Below are 21,048 nucleotides of genomic sequence, written 5' to 3' on the forward strand. Positions count from 1 at the left end.
CATAAAAATAGCCGACAAAGTAAAACACTGGAATTCTTCTATGAAAGAATATCAGGTCTAAACTGCTCACTGTTCTTGAAAAATACATCATAATTTGTGGTCTGTGCCAGCAGCTGAGTCGGATTGTCTGCTGCCTATTTTGATCTGTGAGTAGAGGTGGAAGAAAGTCATATTATCTTGTTTGGTGAAATATTTTTAAGTCAAGCATGAGATCTGAGGGGGATGAGAATCTCGTGGTTGGTAATAAAGTGCATTAGACTGGGATATGTGGTTACGTGTTAGTCTGGAGGCAGGAAATGTGTCTGTGAGCATGCCAGTGATGTAAGTTAACTTATCTTTGGAAACCTCATGGCCTGTATTCAGAATCTTGCTGAAGTTAACAATAAAAGTAGATTATCATTACACAATGACGCACTGGCAGATAAACAGCCTTAAAAGATCTTAAAAAGTGTGGAGTTTGTTTTTTTCCTTTGACTGCAGCAGAAACTGTATGTTTTCTTTTATGACAACCTTATTAGCAAATATTATTTCTACAATAGGGTCACTATTTACTGAATTTGCTCAGCTTTGACATGTTGTATTGAGTAACCTTTGCAGGCTGTATGTAGCTCCATGGTTTGCTCACATACACACTGATGGTCCTTACACAGTTTTTATGGTAATGTGCAAAATACATATTTTTTTTATCCTGCATCAGATTTTGCCAATAGCTATATTTTAATGATTACTCAGATGTATTGAAAAAAAAAAAAAAAAAAAAAAAACTAGGATCACTGGACTAAATGACTACAGACCCGTGGCTCTGACATCTGTGGTCATGAAGTCATTTGAGCGCCTAGTTCTCTCCCATCTCAAGACCCTCACGGCCCCCCTCCTGGACCCCCTGCAGTTTGCATATAGAGCCAACAGGTCTGTAGATGACGCCATCAACATGGCCCTACACTTCATCCTGCAGCATCTGGACTCCCCAGGAACCTACGCCAGGATCCTGTTTGTGGACTTCAGCTCTGCCTTCAACACCATCCTTCCAGACCATCTCCGAGGCAAGCTTTCCCAGATGAATGTGCCTGATCCCATCTGCCGGTGGATCACTGACTTCCTGACGGACAGGAAGCAGCACGTGAGGCTGGGGAAGAATGTCTCGGACTCCCGGACCATCAGCACCGGCTCCCCTCAGGGCTGTGTTCTTTCTCCTCTGCTCTTCTCCCTGTACACCAACTGCTGCACCTCCACCCACCAGTCTGTCAAGCTAATCAAGTTCGCAGATGACACCACCGTCATTGGGCTCATCTCTGACGGGGATGAGTCTGCCTACAGGAGGGAGGTTGAACGTCTGGTGTCCTGGTGCAGCCACAACAACCTGGTGCTGAATGCCCAGAAGACAGTGGAGATTATTGTGGACTTCAGGAAGCACACAGCCCCACTCCCCCCCATCATCCTGACTGACACCCCCATCACCTCTGTGGACTCATTCTGCTTCCTGGGTACCACCATCACCCAGGACCTGAAGTGGGAGCCCACCATCACCTCCGTCATCAAGAAAGCCCAGCAGAGGATGTACTTCCTGAGGCAGCTGAAGAAATTCAACCTGCCAACACGGACGATGATACAATTCTACACTGCAATCATCGAGTCCATCCTCACCTCCTCCATCACCGTGTGGTACGCTGGAGCCACTATCAGGGACAAACAGAGACTGCAGCGTGTTGTGCGCTCTGCTGAGAAGGTGATTGGCTGCAGACTCCCATCTCTGCAGGACCTGTACACCTCCAGGACACTGCGGCGTGCAGCCCGGATCTCAGCTGACCCTTCTCACCCTGGACACAGTCTGTTTGACCTGCTCCCCTCAGGCAGGAGGCTCCGGTCCATTCGCACCAGAACCTCTCGCCACAAGAACAGTTTCTTCCCCTCTGCTGTGGGACACATGAACAATAACCACATGACTGTCCCCGCCACGAACACATGACCCTACGCTGTGTCACTGCATCATTTCATGTCTGGCACTGATCACCACCTGCACTCATGTATATATCTTTCTACGTAGCACTCTTAATTCTTATTCTCATGTATATATCTCATGTATATCTCATGCACATATCTTTCTTTCTACATAGCACTTTAATTCTTATTGTTTGCACTGAAGCACCGCAGCAAATTCCTAATGTTGTAAACCTCAACATCTGGCAATAAACCCATTCTGATTCTGATTCTGATTCTGATTAACTTTTCCAAGAAAGGTAAAATGTTTAGCTGTTGTTTTGAAAAAATAAAATAAATAATAAACCAGGATCTAACCTTTCTGTGCACATAAAAATCCCCCTTCATGTTACGCATCCATCATTTGTTTGTTTGACATGAAGTGCAAATCACAAAAATAAGCGACGACACCGAAGCTGCAAATGGACGTAGCATGACTCTACAGTATTTAGAGGCTGGTAAGAATAGAAAAAGGAATAAAGTGGGGAAAAAGAGTTAACAGCTCTATGAAAACTGTATGTGGGTCAAGCAAAAAAAATCCAATATTTACTTATCCAGAATCTGACGTTGTTATAAAATGTTAGAATTAGATTCAATAAAATGATTGCCTGTCTTATGTGGATTTGCTATTTTTGTGAAGTCATGTTTTATGTGCATAAACAAGCTAAAACACCTGCATTTGACATGTTACTACAGTTAAAATCACATAAAAAAAAGTCATTATTAAAATTGATGCATTAACATTTGCATTATTAAAAGATACTTTTTCAGACCAATGTGGGCAGAAACAATACAAAATATTCATATAATTTTGTCAATCCATCAGTCCAGTTTCAGTGTTTACTATAATATTTTGTGACTTCTGCATTCTCTGTTTTTGTCATGATCCTGGGTCCTTTTGACCCAGCGTTTTGTGTTTTCTCTTCGTGATTTTGGTTCTGTTCTTCCTCTGGTTAGTGTTTACTCTGTTCTGCCCGTGTGTTCCTGTATCTAGTCCGCGTTTCTTAGTTTGTGTCCTTTCATGTGTAAGTTCCTGTTTTATTGTGAAGGTCTGCGTCTTATGTGAGTGTTTCAGTTTGCCTCCCTAGTCTCGTCATGTTAATCACTCCCAGCTGTGTTTCCCACCAGTGTGTAATCTCCCTGTGTTCTCTGAGTGTATTTAAGTTGTGTTTTCTGTCTTAGTAGTTGCTGGTTCGTCTGCATTATTTCCCCTCCGCCATTCTGTGTTTATTCCTCTGGCTTCCTGGTCATTCTCCCTGCAAGGTACCCTCGTTCGTGCTCTGGTTTTGTGTTTAGTTTAGTTTTCCCAGTTTAGAGTTTTTACCGTTCTGTTTCTCGCCACCCCTTTTTGTTGTACTTCTCCGGTTGTAAATAAAGCTCACCCTCCACTTAAGCAGTCTGCATCTTGGGTCCGTTATTAATCCACACGGCCTGCCTTGGCAAACCGTGACAGTTTTTCTTTCAACATTTGAAAGTTCACTTTTCAATCTTTTATCCTGCAGCAGATTCTACAATTAAAGATATTTTCTGTGATCACACAGATGTCTGCTCTTTTCCTACAAGGATAACGTGTTTTGCTGAGAGAAACTCCAGTTTAAATCTAATATTTCCACTGACTGCTGCACTCCACAGTGGACTTACTTTCCACATACCGTACTTTCTAGGGAACAAGATGAAGAGATTGGGAAATATTAGATTTAAACATTTGTTTTGCCTGGAAGCTAACATTTTATCCTTACAGTCAAACTGGTATATACTGTATTTCATGACATGAAAGACCCTTGAAGACATAGCCTGCTACAGGACAAAAGGACTGAACTGATTCCTACATAGAGGTTTTCTACTCTGCTTGAGGACTCAAAATGCTTTATACTCATTCACCAATAAACACACACTTTCATACATGCGCTTTTTTCTATGCCTAAGTGCTTTCTAACATTCAACATTCATTTACCTTGTGTCACAGGTGTCCACACGTGCAGAATAAACAATTTCACAACAAACAGTGCACTAGATTAGAATTTGCATAAATAACCAACTTTGTCTTTTTAAAATCTCTTTGCTCTGTTTCCCAGACTAAAGGCAACACGAGCTTCTTCCCTCCGCTGCTGCAATGTTCTCTGTGCCTGAATAATTCAATATTGCTCACTGTCTGCTGCTGTTGTGTACTGCATGGTTAAGAGCCAGTGAAGGGGAAGGCTCAATGCATGGGGACAGGCCTTGTTTTCTACGCCCGCAGCCAAGCGTGCATCTTATGTAAGGGAGGGGGTTGGATGGCCAAAGTACAACATCCACAGCATAAAAATTCATGTCGCTTTGCCATCATGTCTTTTTCCAGCCCTACTCTCACTTTCTATAGTACAACCCTAGTAATGCTCTACCTTTTTAATGTTAGGTCAACATTTTCATCACAAATTCTAAGTTGTTCTGCCCTCAGTTCTTCATCTTTCATCGCTGGCCCCACACCCACCTTGTAGTGAGTGAAACAGGCAGGAGTTCTGACAGGACATGAAAACCATTTTAGACTTCTCGAGGAAAATTGCATTTTAATAACAGTGTTCTATGTTCTGATCATGCAATTTTGCTATGTTAAAATAAGATATAGACTTTTGTTTTAAATGTAACTGTGACACATTGAATGTACTTCTCCAACTTCTCTAAAAGGGAAGAACCTTGAACCTTGTCTCCTCTGAGACATCTGTGATGTGAGAATTCAATTGGTATTTGCATTATTTAACAAACCCTCTGGTCCTCTGATCTTTTGCAGGTATACCTGAGTCTGTTTCCCATGATCTCCCACTTCACAAACAGTATGCCCCTCAAATATAACCTTGAAATTCAAATAACCATAGACTTCATCTTTTCAGCAAAGACTTTGCTCAAACTTCAAGTTTTTTTTCAGAGGTTGTCTGTTTAAAATACTTTCACAACATTAAAATACAGCTTTTAAATGCATTTGCTCTCAGATACTCATAAATGTAGAGCAATATAGCTCAACACAAATGAAGCACAGTGTGTGCATTGCACAGCCAGGGCATGTGGGCATTTTTTTCATGAGCAGCGGAAATAAATCTCACCAAAGTCCAATGACCAGCTGTTCATCTGTGCTCTAATCTCTTTCACATGCACAAGAAGGCATCAGCTTGCCCACATTTCACACTGTTGTCCTCCACAGTAACATGTAAAGCAGCTATAATTGGTGTCTTTATAACACACATGAATACAACTCTGTATATTTACATAGAGGAAATTATTACTTTAAAAAAGCAAGGGAAGAAAAGTTAACACTGCCTAGTAACCGCAGCAAACAGTTGGAGACTAGATTTGAATCAGTTGGATTTTTGTTTTGCAACTAACATGACAGATATTTCCCTTGTTTAAAAAGAAAAAAGTGAATATTTGACCAATCACCAGTTTTCCTGTGTTTCAAATTGCTGGATGTTGCTGTTAAAAAGTTCCAAGACTAATCCTGTTCCACTTCAATGGCACTGCACTGTCACGCACATGCAGATGATAACGGCAGTGACCTTTTTGTGACCTTTTTTGCTCATGGAGCAGAGAAAACACCATGTTGAAGCTTGCAAGGATTTTTGTTAACAGGTTCAGAATGAGCAGTTTTCATTCTGAAAGAGTTCACTGTCCTCTGGGAGAAACAAACCATGTCAAGTAAGTTTCAAGAGATGAGCTTATTCTGTTATGAACTTTTAGCACAAAGGATGTTGTGGTGTTGGTTTAATACTCTGCTTGCTTACTATAATTTGAAAATGTTACATTTTTAAACTGCAGTATAATTACAACTACACACCTACCACACTTACCAGATTCAGCTCCAAGAGCTACATCAAAAGCTTTGCCCTCCTTTTCAAAGAGAAATGAAAACCCAAGGGTCATTGTTTGGACACCTAGGAAGAGTTCCAGATCACTACGCAACAAAAGACAGTTAGTAAAAGAGTAAAACAAGATTTGTTGCTTATTTTACCAAAAACAACCTTATAAGCAAAGTAACCAAACTGTTTAATGGCAACTCATTGATAACTGCATGCTATCAGCTAAAATTTTATTACATAGTGTACTGTATGTCAGTGTTTTTCAGCATTTTTCAGTAGATATTTAAACACCTAAACCTTCACTTGCTCAGTTTAGCTAGTGTCTATGTCAATTTCGATCTACCAAGGTTAGCTCAAATTAAACTAAAATTAAAAATTAACACAGAAAAAATATTCTGATAGGATTAAAATATAAATGTTTGAAAAGTTCCACTGCCTATTTGATTTTTTTCCTCTCTTTCTCTCTCCCAACTTGTAAAATCTATGTCGATGGGATTTTTTCTCATCTGTGTTTAGACAGCAGTACCTTGTGAAGGGCTTATGCTACCACGATTCTTTATTGAGAGTGAGATTTCTACATAATTTAAGGTCTTTGTTTTGTAATAATTGTTCTGATCTTATTAAATTTTGGCTTACCATACCACACATTTCATAATAATAACAAAAACTACATTGAAAGCAGAAAGTCCACTTTGAAAACTAAGTGAACTCAAATAAAACCGATAAACTCAAATTTAAAAAACCGTAACAATGCTGCCTCCCACACACACCAAAGACATGCCTTTTATCTTAACACTTTCATGCATTATGACTACCTCAATCAGGATTTTTTTCTTGAGTATTTTATTCATCTTTAGGCATGAAAAGATGAATAAAATAAAATACTTTTTTAAAAATACTAAAAAATCCTGATTGAGGTAGTCATAATTCATGCGTGACAGGGTTAAATAACAATAATTTCAATGAAACACATCATGCATCTATAGTAACATTAAATGGGTGGCAGGGTATGGAGGGACACATCAGTGTCCAGTGTAGTGGTTTATGTGCAAGTATACCGTCAACACTGAGACAAATACAAGCAAACAGCCTTTGAATAGCTGTCCACATGTGTGAAAGGGTTAAGAGCTAAATCTGAGTTGACCTTGGGTGTAGGTGTGAATGATTGTCTTTGTCTCTGTGATGGATCAGTGTATGCCACCTCTTTCCTGGTGTAGGCTATAACCCCCTGCAAAGTTGCACAAAGACTTAAAGATAAACTTTTGTCTCATGTTTTCTGGCTATAAAAGTTTTTTACCTCTCATATATTATATTTTTATTGGTAAAGTTTCAAAGTAATGACATTTAATTCAATGTGTAAAAGAATGCACTCGCACAATAAGGATGTACTTGCAGAAGGACTTGTGTTTATGGTGCAATGCATAAAAGCACTTTGAACAGATCACCTAAAGAAAGAGAATTCTTTACAAAGCGAACAATGGGGGGGTTCAATGAAACACCTCGTATTAGCACACCGCGCTCTCCTTGATACGATAGATTTTTCGCCCTGGCGGCCACAAGAAATCTGTACAATCTTTGACTTGCTGGTTAACATTTAGCAGCTGTGTATTGATTGTGAACTTTATGTACCACTCACAGTCAAGCCTTTGTCATTAACAAAGAGATTTACTTTACTTTCTTTTCATATAAAAGAAACTGTTTGTTCAAATTTTTAATGTTGTGAGTTGAGTTATCTAATTATTATTATTAGGGGCGATCGTGCCTCAAGAGTTGGGAGTTCGCCTTGTAATCGGAAGGTTGCCGGTTCGAGCCCCGGCTTGGACAGTCTTGGTCGTTGTGTCCTTGGGCAAGACACTTCACCCGTTGCCTACTGGTGATGGTCAAAGGGCCCGGTGGCGCCAGTGTCCGGCAGCCTCGCCTCTGTCAGTGCGCCCCAGGGTGGCTGTGGCTACAATGTAGCTTGCCATCACCAGTGTGTGAATGTGAATGTGAATGTGTGTGTGTGAATGGGTGGATGACTGGATATGTAAAGCGCTTTGGGGTCCTTAGGGACTAGTAAAGCGCTATATAAATACAGGCCATTTACCATTATCTGCCAAGAGTGTGTGGAAGAGTTTGTTTTATGCATTGCTGTCTTTAGGGCATGCATACTTCTTCCTTTTGCTTTCATTTGACATTAACATCTTTTAACATGTCATATAATGTTCACGAGTACAACTGGTAAAAAAAAAAAAAAAAAAAAAGCACACATGTCAAGGGTTTCTTACCTCTCCTTTGTTTTATGTTTTGGTCTCTGACAATTATATAAAATAAGTACACCAGTAAAAAGAAAGATAAATGTTCTCTGTCAGTAGCGCTGGAATTCTTTAACCCAGCAAAGTTATGTAACACTGCTCATTATTTCAGATTTAAGCCTTACAAAAAGTACATTATTTAATTTGGGTTCAAAGATTTTATAGAGTTTAATCAAATTCAAAGTATGCTCACACACAAACACACATACACACACACACACACATGCATACAGACACAAACACACACACACGCATGCACGCACACATGCACACACACATGCACGCACACACACACACACACGCACACACACACATGCACGCACACATGCACACACACACACATGCACGCACACATGCACACACACATGCACACACTTGATCCTCTTCAGAATTTGAAAGTCTGTTTGCCTCAAAAGCACCCTGTTATGTTAGCAATCAGTCAGACTTTAATAATGTATTGTGTACTTTGTAACCAGATTATGTTATTCAGAGACCTGAAGCTACCCTCTACTAAGGATTCAAAGCAAAATAGTTACGCAGTTGAAGATGTAAACTGTGTAAGTGTTAGCGTGTTCTGTTGGTGGGTATAACAGGAAAGATGTGAGGAGTAGAGGCAGTGAAGATGGACATGTTTAAATACCTGGACTTAAACATCCAAATAGCAGATAGTGCACAAGAGAGGTGAAGAAGCAAGTGCATTCAGGGCACAGTGGCTGGGGTGATTTGTGACAGAAGCATACAGCAGCAATAGTGAAAGCAAATGTTTACAAGAAGGTAGTGAGACCTGCTGCAGTGCGATTTATGGTTGAGAGACAGTGACACTGTTCAATAGACAGGAGGACGAGCTGGAGGTGGCAGAGTTTCATTTGGAATGACCAGGATGGACAGAGTTAGAAATGAGTATAGAACAGGAACAGCTCATGTTTTGCATTTTTAAGGCAAAGTTTGAGAGGATAGAAGAATAGAAGATACACTGGACAGAGGATCTTGAACAGAAGAAAAAAAAGAAAAGAGAAAGAGCACAGAGATGGAGTTCATGGATGTAGTGAAGGAGAACACGCAGAGGATTGGAGTGACAGAGGCAGATGCAGTCACACTGGAAAAATATTACAGATAGTAAATCTAAAAGTCTTCTTACTATAATGCTCCTTCATAAGCAAGAACTTGTTTCTTTACACAAGAAATGCTCCTTATTAAAGAACATTATGAAAGGGGATCAGATGCATTTGTTGGACATAAATCAGCATAATATTGCAACATGCAGTCACAAACTTATTGAGTGAGGAACGATATGTGGTAACTTTATCTGCAACATAAACAATAAATTGTGTGGGGAAAAATCAACAGAGTAAATAAAGTTTTGTAATATCCTTAATAAAACTCCAGAATTGAAATGTTGGCATATTTCATTTAACAAAAAGGTTAATGTCCACAGCTGCCATTACATGGAAGACAGGAGTGGTTTGGCATTGTCACCTGACTTCATATTCTACCTCAATATATTTTATTGAGTTTCCCATTTGACTTACTTGACTGTCATATGTATATCATGGTATACACAAAAAATGGTATGGTCCCAAAAAATCCCTTTACATTTTTTTTTTAATTGATTATCTTTGGCCTGTCAAATTGTCTGGTGTGAAAATGAATTATTGACACCTCTCATTAAATCTAATCTCCACTTTACCCCCAGAACAGGTTGAAATAGTTAAAATAACTCAAAATATCTGCGTGTGTGTGTTCAGGGCATTTAAATTTTACAAATGCAGTAAAATGTGGTTTGATTGCTGGTTTGAGGGTGTATGAAAAGTGTCTGAAACATTAAGCTTTATTTTATTTTTTGAAAACTGGCAACTTGAATCAGCATTTCTTTGATTTTTCTTTCACCTTGTAAGTGATCAAACAGCAAATGAACCATGTACAGTACATTGTTTCATTCCAGACAAGGCCCACAAACATATATATGCAGTGGAGGTTTCAGATGGTGATGTAACTGAAGTTCTTCATCTAGGAAATAGTTCACCTCTCCACTCAGAATACAGCAGTGCCAGGGATGTGTGCCATGCACCATGACTTGCAGCTATTTATGCTGACTTCACCACCACACGCCCACTTGTTTTGAGAACGTCATGCAGGCCCGGCCCTAACCAATCTGGCGCCCTAGGCAAGATTTTAGGTGGCGCCCCCCTACATCGGCAGTGTAGTGTATGTACTCACAAGAAACCGAATAGCTTTGTCTTTGACCTTTTTTTTTTTTTACTTAAAGAAAGCAAATTCACAATCAGAATAATTAACAAGATAAAAAAAGATATGAATAAATAAATGAATACAAAAAATAAAAAATGAATATATGAAATACAATAAATTTTACATACATAAACACAATAAAACGTGTCAACAAGTTGGATAAAATAAATTAAAAATACAATATAAATAAGGCAACAGGAAGACCGCTTGATGCTGCTGCATCATGGCTGGGTTGTGCTGCTGATGCTGCATCACTGGTGGGTTGTGCTGCTGAAGTGGAGGCAGCAACGGTAGATGTGGTAGATGGCCCAGGGGTGGGATTTAGAAACTTCAACAGTGCGTCTGAAGAGAGGAGTATGTGACACCACTGAGTATTAAAGTCTAATAATAAAAACATATGATTCCAGGAATAAAATGAAATGATATAATATAAATGAAAAACCAAAGAGATATATGTATGATGTTAACTCTTATGCAAATTAGATTAGATTCAATTTATTGTCATCATTACAGTGAAATGCTGAATAGCAGAATGCAAAGTAACAGTATAATATCATATGAGAATGTTATGTTATGATTATCTTTGACCGAATCACAGCAGTGCTCATTAGAGATGGACCGATCCGATATTACGTATCGGTATCGGTCCGATACTGACCTAAATTACTGGATCGGATATCGGAGAAAAATAAAAAAATGTAATCCGATCCATTAAATATCACGAAAGCACCTCACAAAACTTGCAACACGCCGTAACTCACCTCAGAACGTTAGCACGTCGGAGCAGTATGCATCACGTGATAGAGCGGCTGTGGCATGCGGGACCTGTGGTGGTCTGGATAGCATTTGGAGCTTCGCTAGCAACCCGGCATTTCATCTCCGACAAAGTTATCCCCGAGAGAAGTAAAGCAAGTGTGTAAGTCCATCTCTGAATGTTTGTAAAGCATTCCTGCGTTAAGCTTAACAAGCGACTGCCTCTCCGGCTGCTACTTCAATCATGAAACTGCTTAACGATCAGCTGATCGGCTTTTCTGTCGCGAGTCCGTCTCTTCTTTGTTTTTGGCCCACTTTGCACCAGAAAGAGGAAACCAGCGGCTGAACAACAGCAGCACGTTTAAGCTTGATCAGCTGTTGTTAGAATGTATTTATTATTACTTTCTACTCGAGGATCTTTTTCTACGTAGCTGACGCTGGTAACTGTGCAGGGGCGGATCTAGCAAAGTTTAGCCAGGGGGGCCGATAGGGCATTAACAGGGAAAAGTGGGCACAAAGACATACTTTTCTTTCTTATTCTCATTTAAAATGTCTAGCTTTTAATAAATAATTATCTGACACCCAAAGTTTTAATTTGATGTAAAATGAATAGAAGTCAATTACTGTATATAGTAACTATTAAGTCTAATATATATACCCTAGTAAGCTATAGTACTTTTTCCTTTGGGAAGGTACCATCTGTGCAGTCTGCAATTTTGTTGAAGAAAGATGTTGAATCTATTTAATATTTCTTGAAAAATAATTGATTTCTGTGCATTTTTTTTCACACTGCATCACATTAAGGTTGATTACGTCGATTAAGCATCATGAGGTGGAGCGTGAGGGGTGGTTCCCTATTTTTTATTTATTTATTTTTGTTGTTGCTGGGAGTTGGAACCCTATTAGTTAGGTTGCTTAATATTTATGCTAAGTACTCTTTAAAATACCAGAATAGGGAGGATGGTGTAGGTTTAAGTTTATTAGATTGATCAGTATTGCTGAACTATGAAATATTTTTTTTTTGCATACAGGTATAACAGAATAGCTTTAGTGTAGTTGTTGTTTTAAACTTGAGTATGAACTTATACAAAATGCAGCAAGATATTTAAAAAACAGTTTTGTTGATTAAAAAACACTATATCGGATTCATATCGGTATCGGCAGATATCCAAATCTATGATATCGGTATCGGACATAAAAAAGTGGTATCGTGCCATCTCTAGTGCTCATATTAAAAAACAGCATTCCCTCTCATGTGATATTGCTTAATTAACATTAATGATGTGCACTTTAACAACTAGGCTTACAACTATAATATATACAGGGGTGGAAAAGTGACTATTACCTGCAGGGTAAACGTTAGCTAACCAGAAGGCAATAACAATGTAAACAAAAAACACCTGCTTAAAAGATGAACACAAATGAGGAATGGTGGGAAAGGTGGGAGTACTGTAATTACCTAACGTTACATTATTATTTTCCATAACAATTTAGCCCCCTCCACAATATTAACTGACGTTAAAACAGTTAACTAGCTATTTATTGATTAGCAATTAGCGAATCATGTAACATTAGCTTAATGCTAAAAATTTAGGTTACTATCACATTCAGACAAATAATTTCATGTAGGCTAACGTTACCTACCTCTGTCTTTTTCTCGTTTCTCCTCCTCTTCTTTTCTCTTTTTTCTTCCCTGGGCACCTGACAGTTTTGGCCGTTTTGACATCTTGTGTTGATTTTTTGATGTGGTGACGTCCAAAAGGAACCATGATACGGGAAGGGAGGGGGCGCATCGTACGGGGAGGGGGGGCGTAATGTTGTAACAAATAATGTTTCTATTAAATAAGCTTTACTTTGCATTTTAATTAACGTGGGATTATTTTTTGTATTTAGAATTAATAGTACCAACTTTTTTTTTTTTTTCAACATTTATGGCACTGGCGTGGCGCCCCCTGATGGACGGCGCCCTTAGCATTTGCCTATACGGCCTATGCCACGGGCCGGCCCTGACGTCATGTGATGTGTGACCATCACAAATGAGCCCACTTTGCAACACACAGAGGAAATGATAGTAAAACACGTAAAAACATTTATAAATCAAGTAAATTTAGATCTTAAAAGAAAAGGATTGATGCCATTTCCTGGTCATTTGAAACGAACACTTTATGAGATAAACAGGAGAGGTAAAAAGTGTCACTGTTGCCTCACCATGAAGACTCCCAGCACTCACCAGTAAGATGAAATGGGATGGAAAGCTGCCTTTCATGCACTGCTATCCAGGCCACTGCCCTCACAGTGGTAGAGTGCCAGTTACTGTACTTTATCTGAAGAGGCAGGAAACACAGAGAGCCTGTTTTTCCCTTGCTGTGCCATGTGTTTCTCACCTGATCCCTCCTCTTTTTTTCCAAACTGCAGAAACCACAGCATTGCTCTAGGTAATGTGAATGTGGACACTGCAGTCCATTGACTGGGACTCTGTTTAAATGTCAAAAATCACATTTTGTTTGGTCAAAGGAAGCAGAAAATGAAAAAAAAAAACTTTCCCCCCAACAGTAAAGACAAAATTATTTGTGAGGTTAATAAAAAAAAAAGACTCATTAACTTAAATATCTTGTTTCACTTGCAAAGATTAGGCAACAAGCTTGTGAGACAGTTAAGTCTGCCTGAGTTTGGTGGCGAGATCCAAACTCTCTTTGATTCTTTTGAGTGACTTCCTCTCTTTGAAGTTGACAGGAACATGGTGGAAGTTGCTCTGGTACTCTCTTGTGAATCTGTTTCAAGGATTTTCATGAAACTGCTACTTTAGGTTTTTACTTCCAAAATGCATGTTATGAATTGTTCTTGGAAATGGTGACCAAGCAGCATCCTCCACAGGTTCGCACATTCCTGCAAGCCACAGTGTTTATACCACCAACTCAACAAAAGGGTAACATTCTTAATAAGCAGCAACTGCTTGCTGTCTGGGACATAAAGTAATACATGTATCTACCTCTGAGATCATAAGTGCTGAAAATTATATATTTTGTATGTATTTTTTTAGTAGAGTAAAAAAATGTAGAATAACACTGGATTTGGTTTTCTCCACTAATAATCTAGTTTAACTTTACAGATTGTGATTTATATGTTTGGTTAACACATTAAATATTACATGCTAAAACACATTAAATTCTTTACTATGTATAAAGTTTTACTGAATTGTGCTGATCATACATTTTTCCAGTTTTCTTTTCTGTGACTCGTTAATGTCAGTCTATGCCAACTATAATTGTTCTATAACATTATACTCAAGTAGTTTTTTTTCTTAAGTCAAGGCATTTACTTACCGTTTATTAATCTTTTTGTTGTTTGTTTGTGGTTTCCTGCGGCGATTTTATTTAACTATACGCGGATCTTTCGTGTTTCAGAACTCTTTAACAACTTAAGGCGACACCACTGAATGTAAAGTACAGTTTTAACTTGAGTTTGTACTGCATTGAAACACCAGTTAACAGCCAAGGTGTGACTGAATTTACCCGTTTATGGTTCATGATGTGTTACATAACTTCCGGTTTTGGACTTTGAACCAAGAGCGCTAATAAACATGCAGCTCTTTCGTGTTCAGAGAGAATCGGCCCCCACTGTGTGTTTCCTTTATTTGTGAATAAAGACAACAGGCTGGATCTCGCGGGGGATTAGACGCAGAGATCGTTGTAATCCGTTTGCGGGCCGGCAGGCGGGGAGGAGCTTAGGACCCGGTAGGTGTGGGCCGGGTAGGATTTTTCCTCGTGGAGTAGCAGCTGGACGCATGCGCCCCCTTCCACTAGTTGTCGATCCCCAACCCCAGGAGCAAATGAGATGAATTGTCGTGTTATACCTGCTTAAAGGCGCCGCTGGTTTGTGTGAAAAGCTCAACCTGCTCACGGGATAGGTGAACATAAACATTTTTATTCTTAGTAGAAAGTTTAAAAAGTGCCAAATAGTTAAAGGAAGGGGGCAGAATTAAACGATGAATGAGGAGAAGAGTCTTTGAATGTAAAGCTGACAATCTGAGAGCGGATTAGATCCCACTGCGAGGAATCAGAGCGTGTGCTGTTGTGAAAGATGCGGAAACAACATCAGAAGCAACAACCATCTGGATTTTGAGACACTGTGATATTTACATGCACTGGCAGGAGGATGTCTTGGCTCAGGAGAAGAGTGAAAATTCTCCAGATTGGACGCAAACACACTAAAGTTTTCTTTCTGGGACAGTTTCAGGGCTGTGAATCGGATGATTTTTGCACCGTTCCTCGGATCTAACGGGTTTGGTTTGGACCTGAATCACCATGTCAAAAGTCATTCAGAGGAAGAACCACTGGATCACCAAAGTAAACGAGTGCGCGGTCATCCGGGACGCGTACGGGGAGCTGAATGTAGAGCTGCGCGGCGGAGCTGAGAATGGAGAGTTTCCATACATCGGGCAAGTTAAAGAGGATGCTGTGCTTTATCAGGACGGCAAACTTAGCGAAGGAGAACTGCTCTTGGAAGTCGAGGGGCTGTCTGTGTCTGGATTACCTCTGTATGACATTTTTACTGTGATCAGTTGCTGCAAAGGTCCCGTAAGATTGAAAACTGTGCGCCAAGGTAAGTCAGCCATTTAAAAAAAGTGATGCATGTTTGCATACATGCATGCACGCGCGTGCGTATGACAGGTGTGTGGGAGAGTGACTAATGTACACATACAAAGCAGCTGATGAAAGCCAGTGGTGGCTGTTGTACAGCTGTGGTGCAAAAAGCTCATATACAGTAACAAAATGGGGATGTGAGTGAATTAGGGCAGAGGAGAGCTGCTGATGCTGCTGCTGCTTCTGCTGCTCATCCCTCCTCAGCAGCCTGGAGTCTTCACTGGATTTGACATGAAGCTGCCCTGACAGTCATCCTGCCCCCATTTGTCTAATATTGCTAAAGCCACTCTGGGTCAGACTTGGAGCGTCACAGATTAGACCACCTATAATACTCCAACACTTTAAAATGTTCCTGTTTCTAGGGCTGCCACTAATTCTAAATCTTGTCTCTTTATTTGTTTATTTATTTTAGATTTTCTAAGGAGTAGAACATGTGAGACAGTCCTGAGGCCTCAAAGTTAAACTTGAACTTGTTTCTTTGTTTGTTATTGGATAAGGTTATTTTGGAAGCTGCAATATTCGGAACACCCCCCCCCCCCCCCCACCCCCCAAAACTATTTATAAATCAGATTTTATTGTGATATTTTTATTCCGAGCGTCTCTTTCCAAACATTCACTGTTTAACAAAGCTTGCAGTGCCTCCTCTCTGGGGAAATCATTAACTGTGTTATATAACTGTGGGTAGTGTCAGTGTAGCATCTTTGTACTGTATGTCCATTAGTGGCTCCACAGTGAATGTTTCACCTCTGAAACTGAAGTCTCGACCTCAGGGACAAGAGCTCAGCACTAATGCCGCTCTGTGTTTGCAGAACTGGCATTTGTTTGACACATAATCAGAGCATGTTTGCATCATGGGACATTTTTAATATCCACAGTGATCCAATAGTTTTCTAATTATTCTTAACTCCTATGGAAACACTCAACGCATAGACATAAAGGATATCTTGGCCCATCTGTCATTAGTTTCTTGCATTAGTCAGCAGATTCTCCTTGTCTCTTAATTAAAGGAGGGGGATAGTCTTTGATTATCCGAGTAGCTCACAAGGCTTTCATTGTGCCTGGCAGTCCACTGGGCTCCCATGCAGAACCGGTAAGGGATAGCGATCCAAGTTGTCCCAGACCAGATGACAGGCCGTTGAGACAGATCAGATCTCTCTGCTTTTCATTCCAGAAAGCTGTGGGTCGTATTACACGAGACCACATCACCTCGGTACTGTAGGTGGAAACACAATCAGCATGTGCAAGTAGACGGTGCCCACAGGTGTGTCGCTCCCTCAGAGGAATGCACAAAAAAACCACCTGAAATAAACCTGAGCATTCCTGCAGAGAGTGTGGAATATTAAACTTGTGAGATCTTGATGCCTGACGCTTTAAAAAAAAGCTGTAGAATACTCAGCAAATAACATGTTAAAAAACCTGTTCAATAGAGGTCAGAAAGATTTTTAAAAAGGGTGATTTGTTTTGGTTTTCTTTAGTTAGTTTGTTTTTTACTTACTTTATTTACCCAGAACAAAGTGGTAAAAAAAAAAAATTTTAAAAAGGAAAATAAGATAGTTATCATATGTGTCTAATGACTATTGACAGTAAATAACTGTAAACTTTATCTTTGGATTGATAATTCTTTTTATGGTTATAAGGCAGAGAGGGTGTGCCCAGTAAATGTAAATTGTGGCTTATAAGTACAACAGGCTTCAAAGTAACCAAACTGCAAAGCGTCTAGTATCACAGCTACAGCTGCTAACTCTGCCAGATCACAATAACTTTACTCCTTTGGTATTTACAACAACTGTATCCATCTGCCTCTTTCACCTCATGTTGAATGTTTGCTCCGCACCTCTCCCCTCTGAAAACCTCCAGCTCATTCAACCCGAAATAAAAACAAAGTAAACCATAAAGGAAAACACTCCGAGGCAATTGGCCTATACTTTCCTTTTTAGCCCTTCCAGAGGGCTGTGGTTACTTCAGATGTTTTAACAACAGTGATACTTACAAAGGTCAGGCGAATAAAATAGTTTTCTGATGTGGCATAACTTTCAGGTTAAAGTCCAAAGAAGGAGTTCTTTGAGACATCTTATGACTGTGACCTACTTACGCAGCTCTTCTCTGTTATCATCGGTTGAATCCAGCTCAGTGATGAAAGGTTTTGTTGTCACTGTGTTTTGAGCTTGAATGGCTGCTACCTTGGCCAGGTCTCCCTTGTAAAGGAGATTTGCTCTCAATGGGACTTCCTGGTTAAATAGAGGCAATTATAATAGCCTGACATCTTTTAGTGTCTGTAAAAGCGCAACAGTTCTATATCAGGTCATTTAGTAATACTAGACTAACAAGAGTGATAGTGAATGAAACTGTTTGGGTGTGAACAGTCTTCTCAACAGTTGAATTATTTGTCTTTTAAGAGAACCACGATGCCCTCCAGCAGCCAAGAGTCTGGGGGTTTATGATCATGAGAGGGTCTGGGCCAGGTGTCAGGCTGTCTGATCTCAAGTAGCCCTTACTCCCCTTAGATCTTGTGTTGAACCTTAGCCAGACAGAGGGGAATCAGGCCAGTCTGCTAGATGCCAGGCATTCCTGGGAGGTGGAGATGAGCTCTTAATGGAACACTCTGATGACACTGGCTAGACTTTTACACATAAAATTTTAAGTTTTTTACCTTTTTAGTTAGTCCTTTAGACCTTCTCTTGCTTTCTGTCATCACCCTGCTCAGTCCTTGGATGCAGTGTGGTATAGTTATTAACAAGATTATCTGTGTAGTCCTTAAACGATTGTGATAGTAAGCATCTGTCCTTACAAACAGTCACTAACAGCTACCTGTGTGTACATTTAGTATCACCAGACTCACCAGTTAATCATAATTCCCATTTGGGAGCACACCTGGCTGCTTTGATTGAGTTTACTCATTTCTATATGCTAAACACATAATGTTTCCATTTTCATATTTTCTTCAGTGGCAATAAAACACTATTAAAGATATATGTTGTTCAGTTCTTTATTTAAATGTTCTTATAATGAAATATGAGCCAATCCAGTGTTGCGTTATGCAAATTTTAGAAGTTGTGCACATCTAGATAAATAGCTTCAGGCACAACTTTTCTAGCTGGGTGCTTTTCAAACCATTGCAGCAGAAGTGGGCACAACCAAATGATAAAAGCCAGTCAAACATCACATGGTTGAGGACATTCACTTTATTTATTCATAACATTATATACTCAGACAGTGATGAAAACTTATTTGATATAGTTCATTCTTTTTTGGTCAGATTTCTGTTACTTCCACTCAGATTTTTGATGCTCAAAAGAAAATTGCAGTTATTCAAATGCAAACTTTAGTTTGGGTCCACACAATAGTACAGAAATAGACCCCTGTTCAAGTGCATAAGTTTGTGAGTTTCTATAAAATTCACAACTTTTTGTACTAAGGGTTAAAAGTCGCCTGATGATGGGCGTGACCACTTTGGATGATTCGTGGTTCTGCTGGATGTCACGTCAGCTATGTTGAGTCACTGGACTCGACCTCTTGACTGTGTTGTTACAACGCATTCTCTCTCCAGACTAGTTTTAAACTGATGCATAGTCAGGAACCCTTTCTCACCACGGTTAAGTTACCTCCTTTCAACACGGGGAAGAAGAATAACCTACAAGTCAACATCGAGAGGCGATCATATGACCTTCAAACAGAAGATAAGAATTTGACTCCTTGCTGGGACAGTTTTCTTTAGTCATTTTTGACTATACCTTTGCCGATCTAAACCTAACCTACCTTGTCAGATTTAGTCTTCACTATGTTAAACAAACACTGCATTAAAACTCCCATTTGCAACAAGCTTTTCTGACATTGACCGATTATGACGGTCCCAAAAAAAGCATTTTTGCTGTTTTTGCCGTTTCTATTTCAGATGTTGAGGGACAACCATTGACCTTTACTGGACCTCATACTGAGGCGCATGCTGATAAATGTCAGTAAAGTAGTACAGCGTGAAGCCTATGGGTCCTGCCTTTTGTATGTGATGATTTCAGAGCGGTTGGTGCCATTTGATGTGTTGTTGATGGTCCTCACATAGACAGACCAATAGTGTGTTTCTAGGTTTACCTGGTACAATAAGTGTAATATTCTATTTATAATTAATTAATAAGCAAATGTATGTGTCTGTGCAGTCCATACAGTTTATGGATTCAACTTACCTCACTAGTATTAGCTTATGATGGATCAACCCGCCTCTTATCCAAATAATTACTTCTAGCTCTAAAAATGAAGACTGGCTTCAAAACTGTATTCACAAATAAATGTGTGATATGGCTGCATCCATCTGTTATAAATAGATTATATGGGGAAACAAATAGAAAGTATACTTAGCAAAACTGGATTTAATTGTAGCTTGCCTTTAAATTCTATGTTTAAAACTGACTGGGATTTAAAGGTTACACTATCTTTTATGTGTGGTTAAAAAGGCTTACAGGCATCATGACAGTGTTTGCAGACGCAGAGCTCTTCCCTTACAGGCTTATTCCAGAATGCAAGTTCCTTGCATTTTTTAAGGACGAAGACTTTGTCAGTCTTGATTAAAAGCAACCGACTGCATGTAAGTATATCCTTGAAAGGCTTGTCAGGGGCTCTGTTCCTTCTGCTTTTTCCTTTCCTTTCCTTAATCGCCTTCTCTTTAAGAGCTCTGTTTTAGACAGCTGTTTTAGACAGCAGTGAGGCCTCTAAGATGTTTTGTGTGTTCCTGTCTTTTCACACTTATGCTTTTTGTGTGTGCACAGAATAAGATTTTGACATTATAAGAAATGTTACTGTGGATGTCTTCAAAATAAGTGTAAATATAGCCGTACTTTCTTGTGACTCATACTGTATGCTTTTTTATGGTTTATATGCTGCAGTTTTACTTGATGAATGTTAATAAAGGCAGCGCACCAGTGAAGGAACTATACAAGGAGCACATAAGCAGCTTGTGTCATTCAAGCTTGAACAAATGGCTGTGCAATTCACAGACTTTGCCTCAGGTGTCGTAACAATGAGGTTAGGATGGAGTGCAGGCCAGAAGGGTTACAAGAAAAAACCAGTGCTGTGCATGTGATGCTCTCTCAGGCAAAGACATTCATTCTTTGTACTCTTTAGCCTTGCAAAAGTGGCTTGTCGGGTGTACATTATTTTTGCATATATCAAACCATACAAAACCTGACATACAGTGTCAGATGTATAATTCGTGCTTTGCTTATTCTTTGCTTGTGTTTTGATATTTAACTTTACAGAAGGCAATTTACTGATGTTAGTGTTATATTTTGGCATGAGGACTAATACTTATCGCACTAT

General features: G+C 39.5%; 1 protein-coding gene across 12 annotated transcripts in view; it reads left to right on the forward strand.

Annotated features, from left to right (window-relative positions):
• The first annotated feature begins 14,743 nt into the window (after nucleotides 1-14,743).
• Nucleotides 14,744-21,048, forward strand: part of LOC147305967 (membrane-associated guanylate kinase, WW and PDZ domain-containing protein 1-like) — a 103,636-nt gene continuing 97,331 nt past the window's right edge. For 6 of the 12 annotated variants that reach the window (XM_086277669.1, XM_086277670.1, XM_086277675.1 and 3 more), the window contains exon 1: nucleotides 14,757-15,700. In XM_086277669.1, coding sequence (XP_086133795.1) covers nucleotides 15,403-15,700 — 298 coding nt within the window. In that variant the 5' untranslated portion in view covers nucleotides 14,757-15,402. Of the gene's footprint in view, nucleotides 15,701-21,048 lie in introns of all 12 variants that reach the window. The other 6 variants (XM_086277680.1, XM_086277672.1, XM_086277679.1 and 3 more) reach the window with 5 other exon arrangements.

The sequence above is a fragment of the Aulonocara sp. 'chitande type north' Nkhata Bay genome, linkage group LG20 (assembly GCF_057382095.1).
Source record: "Aulonocara sp. 'chitande type north' Nkhata Bay isolate Kocher_YH1m ecotype deep benthic linkage group LG20, A_spYH_male_GT1.1, whole genome shotgun sequence".
Taxonomy (NCBI): Eukaryota; Metazoa; Chordata; class Actinopteri; order Cichliformes; family Cichlidae; genus Aulonocara; species Aulonocara sp. 'chitande type north' Nkhata Bay.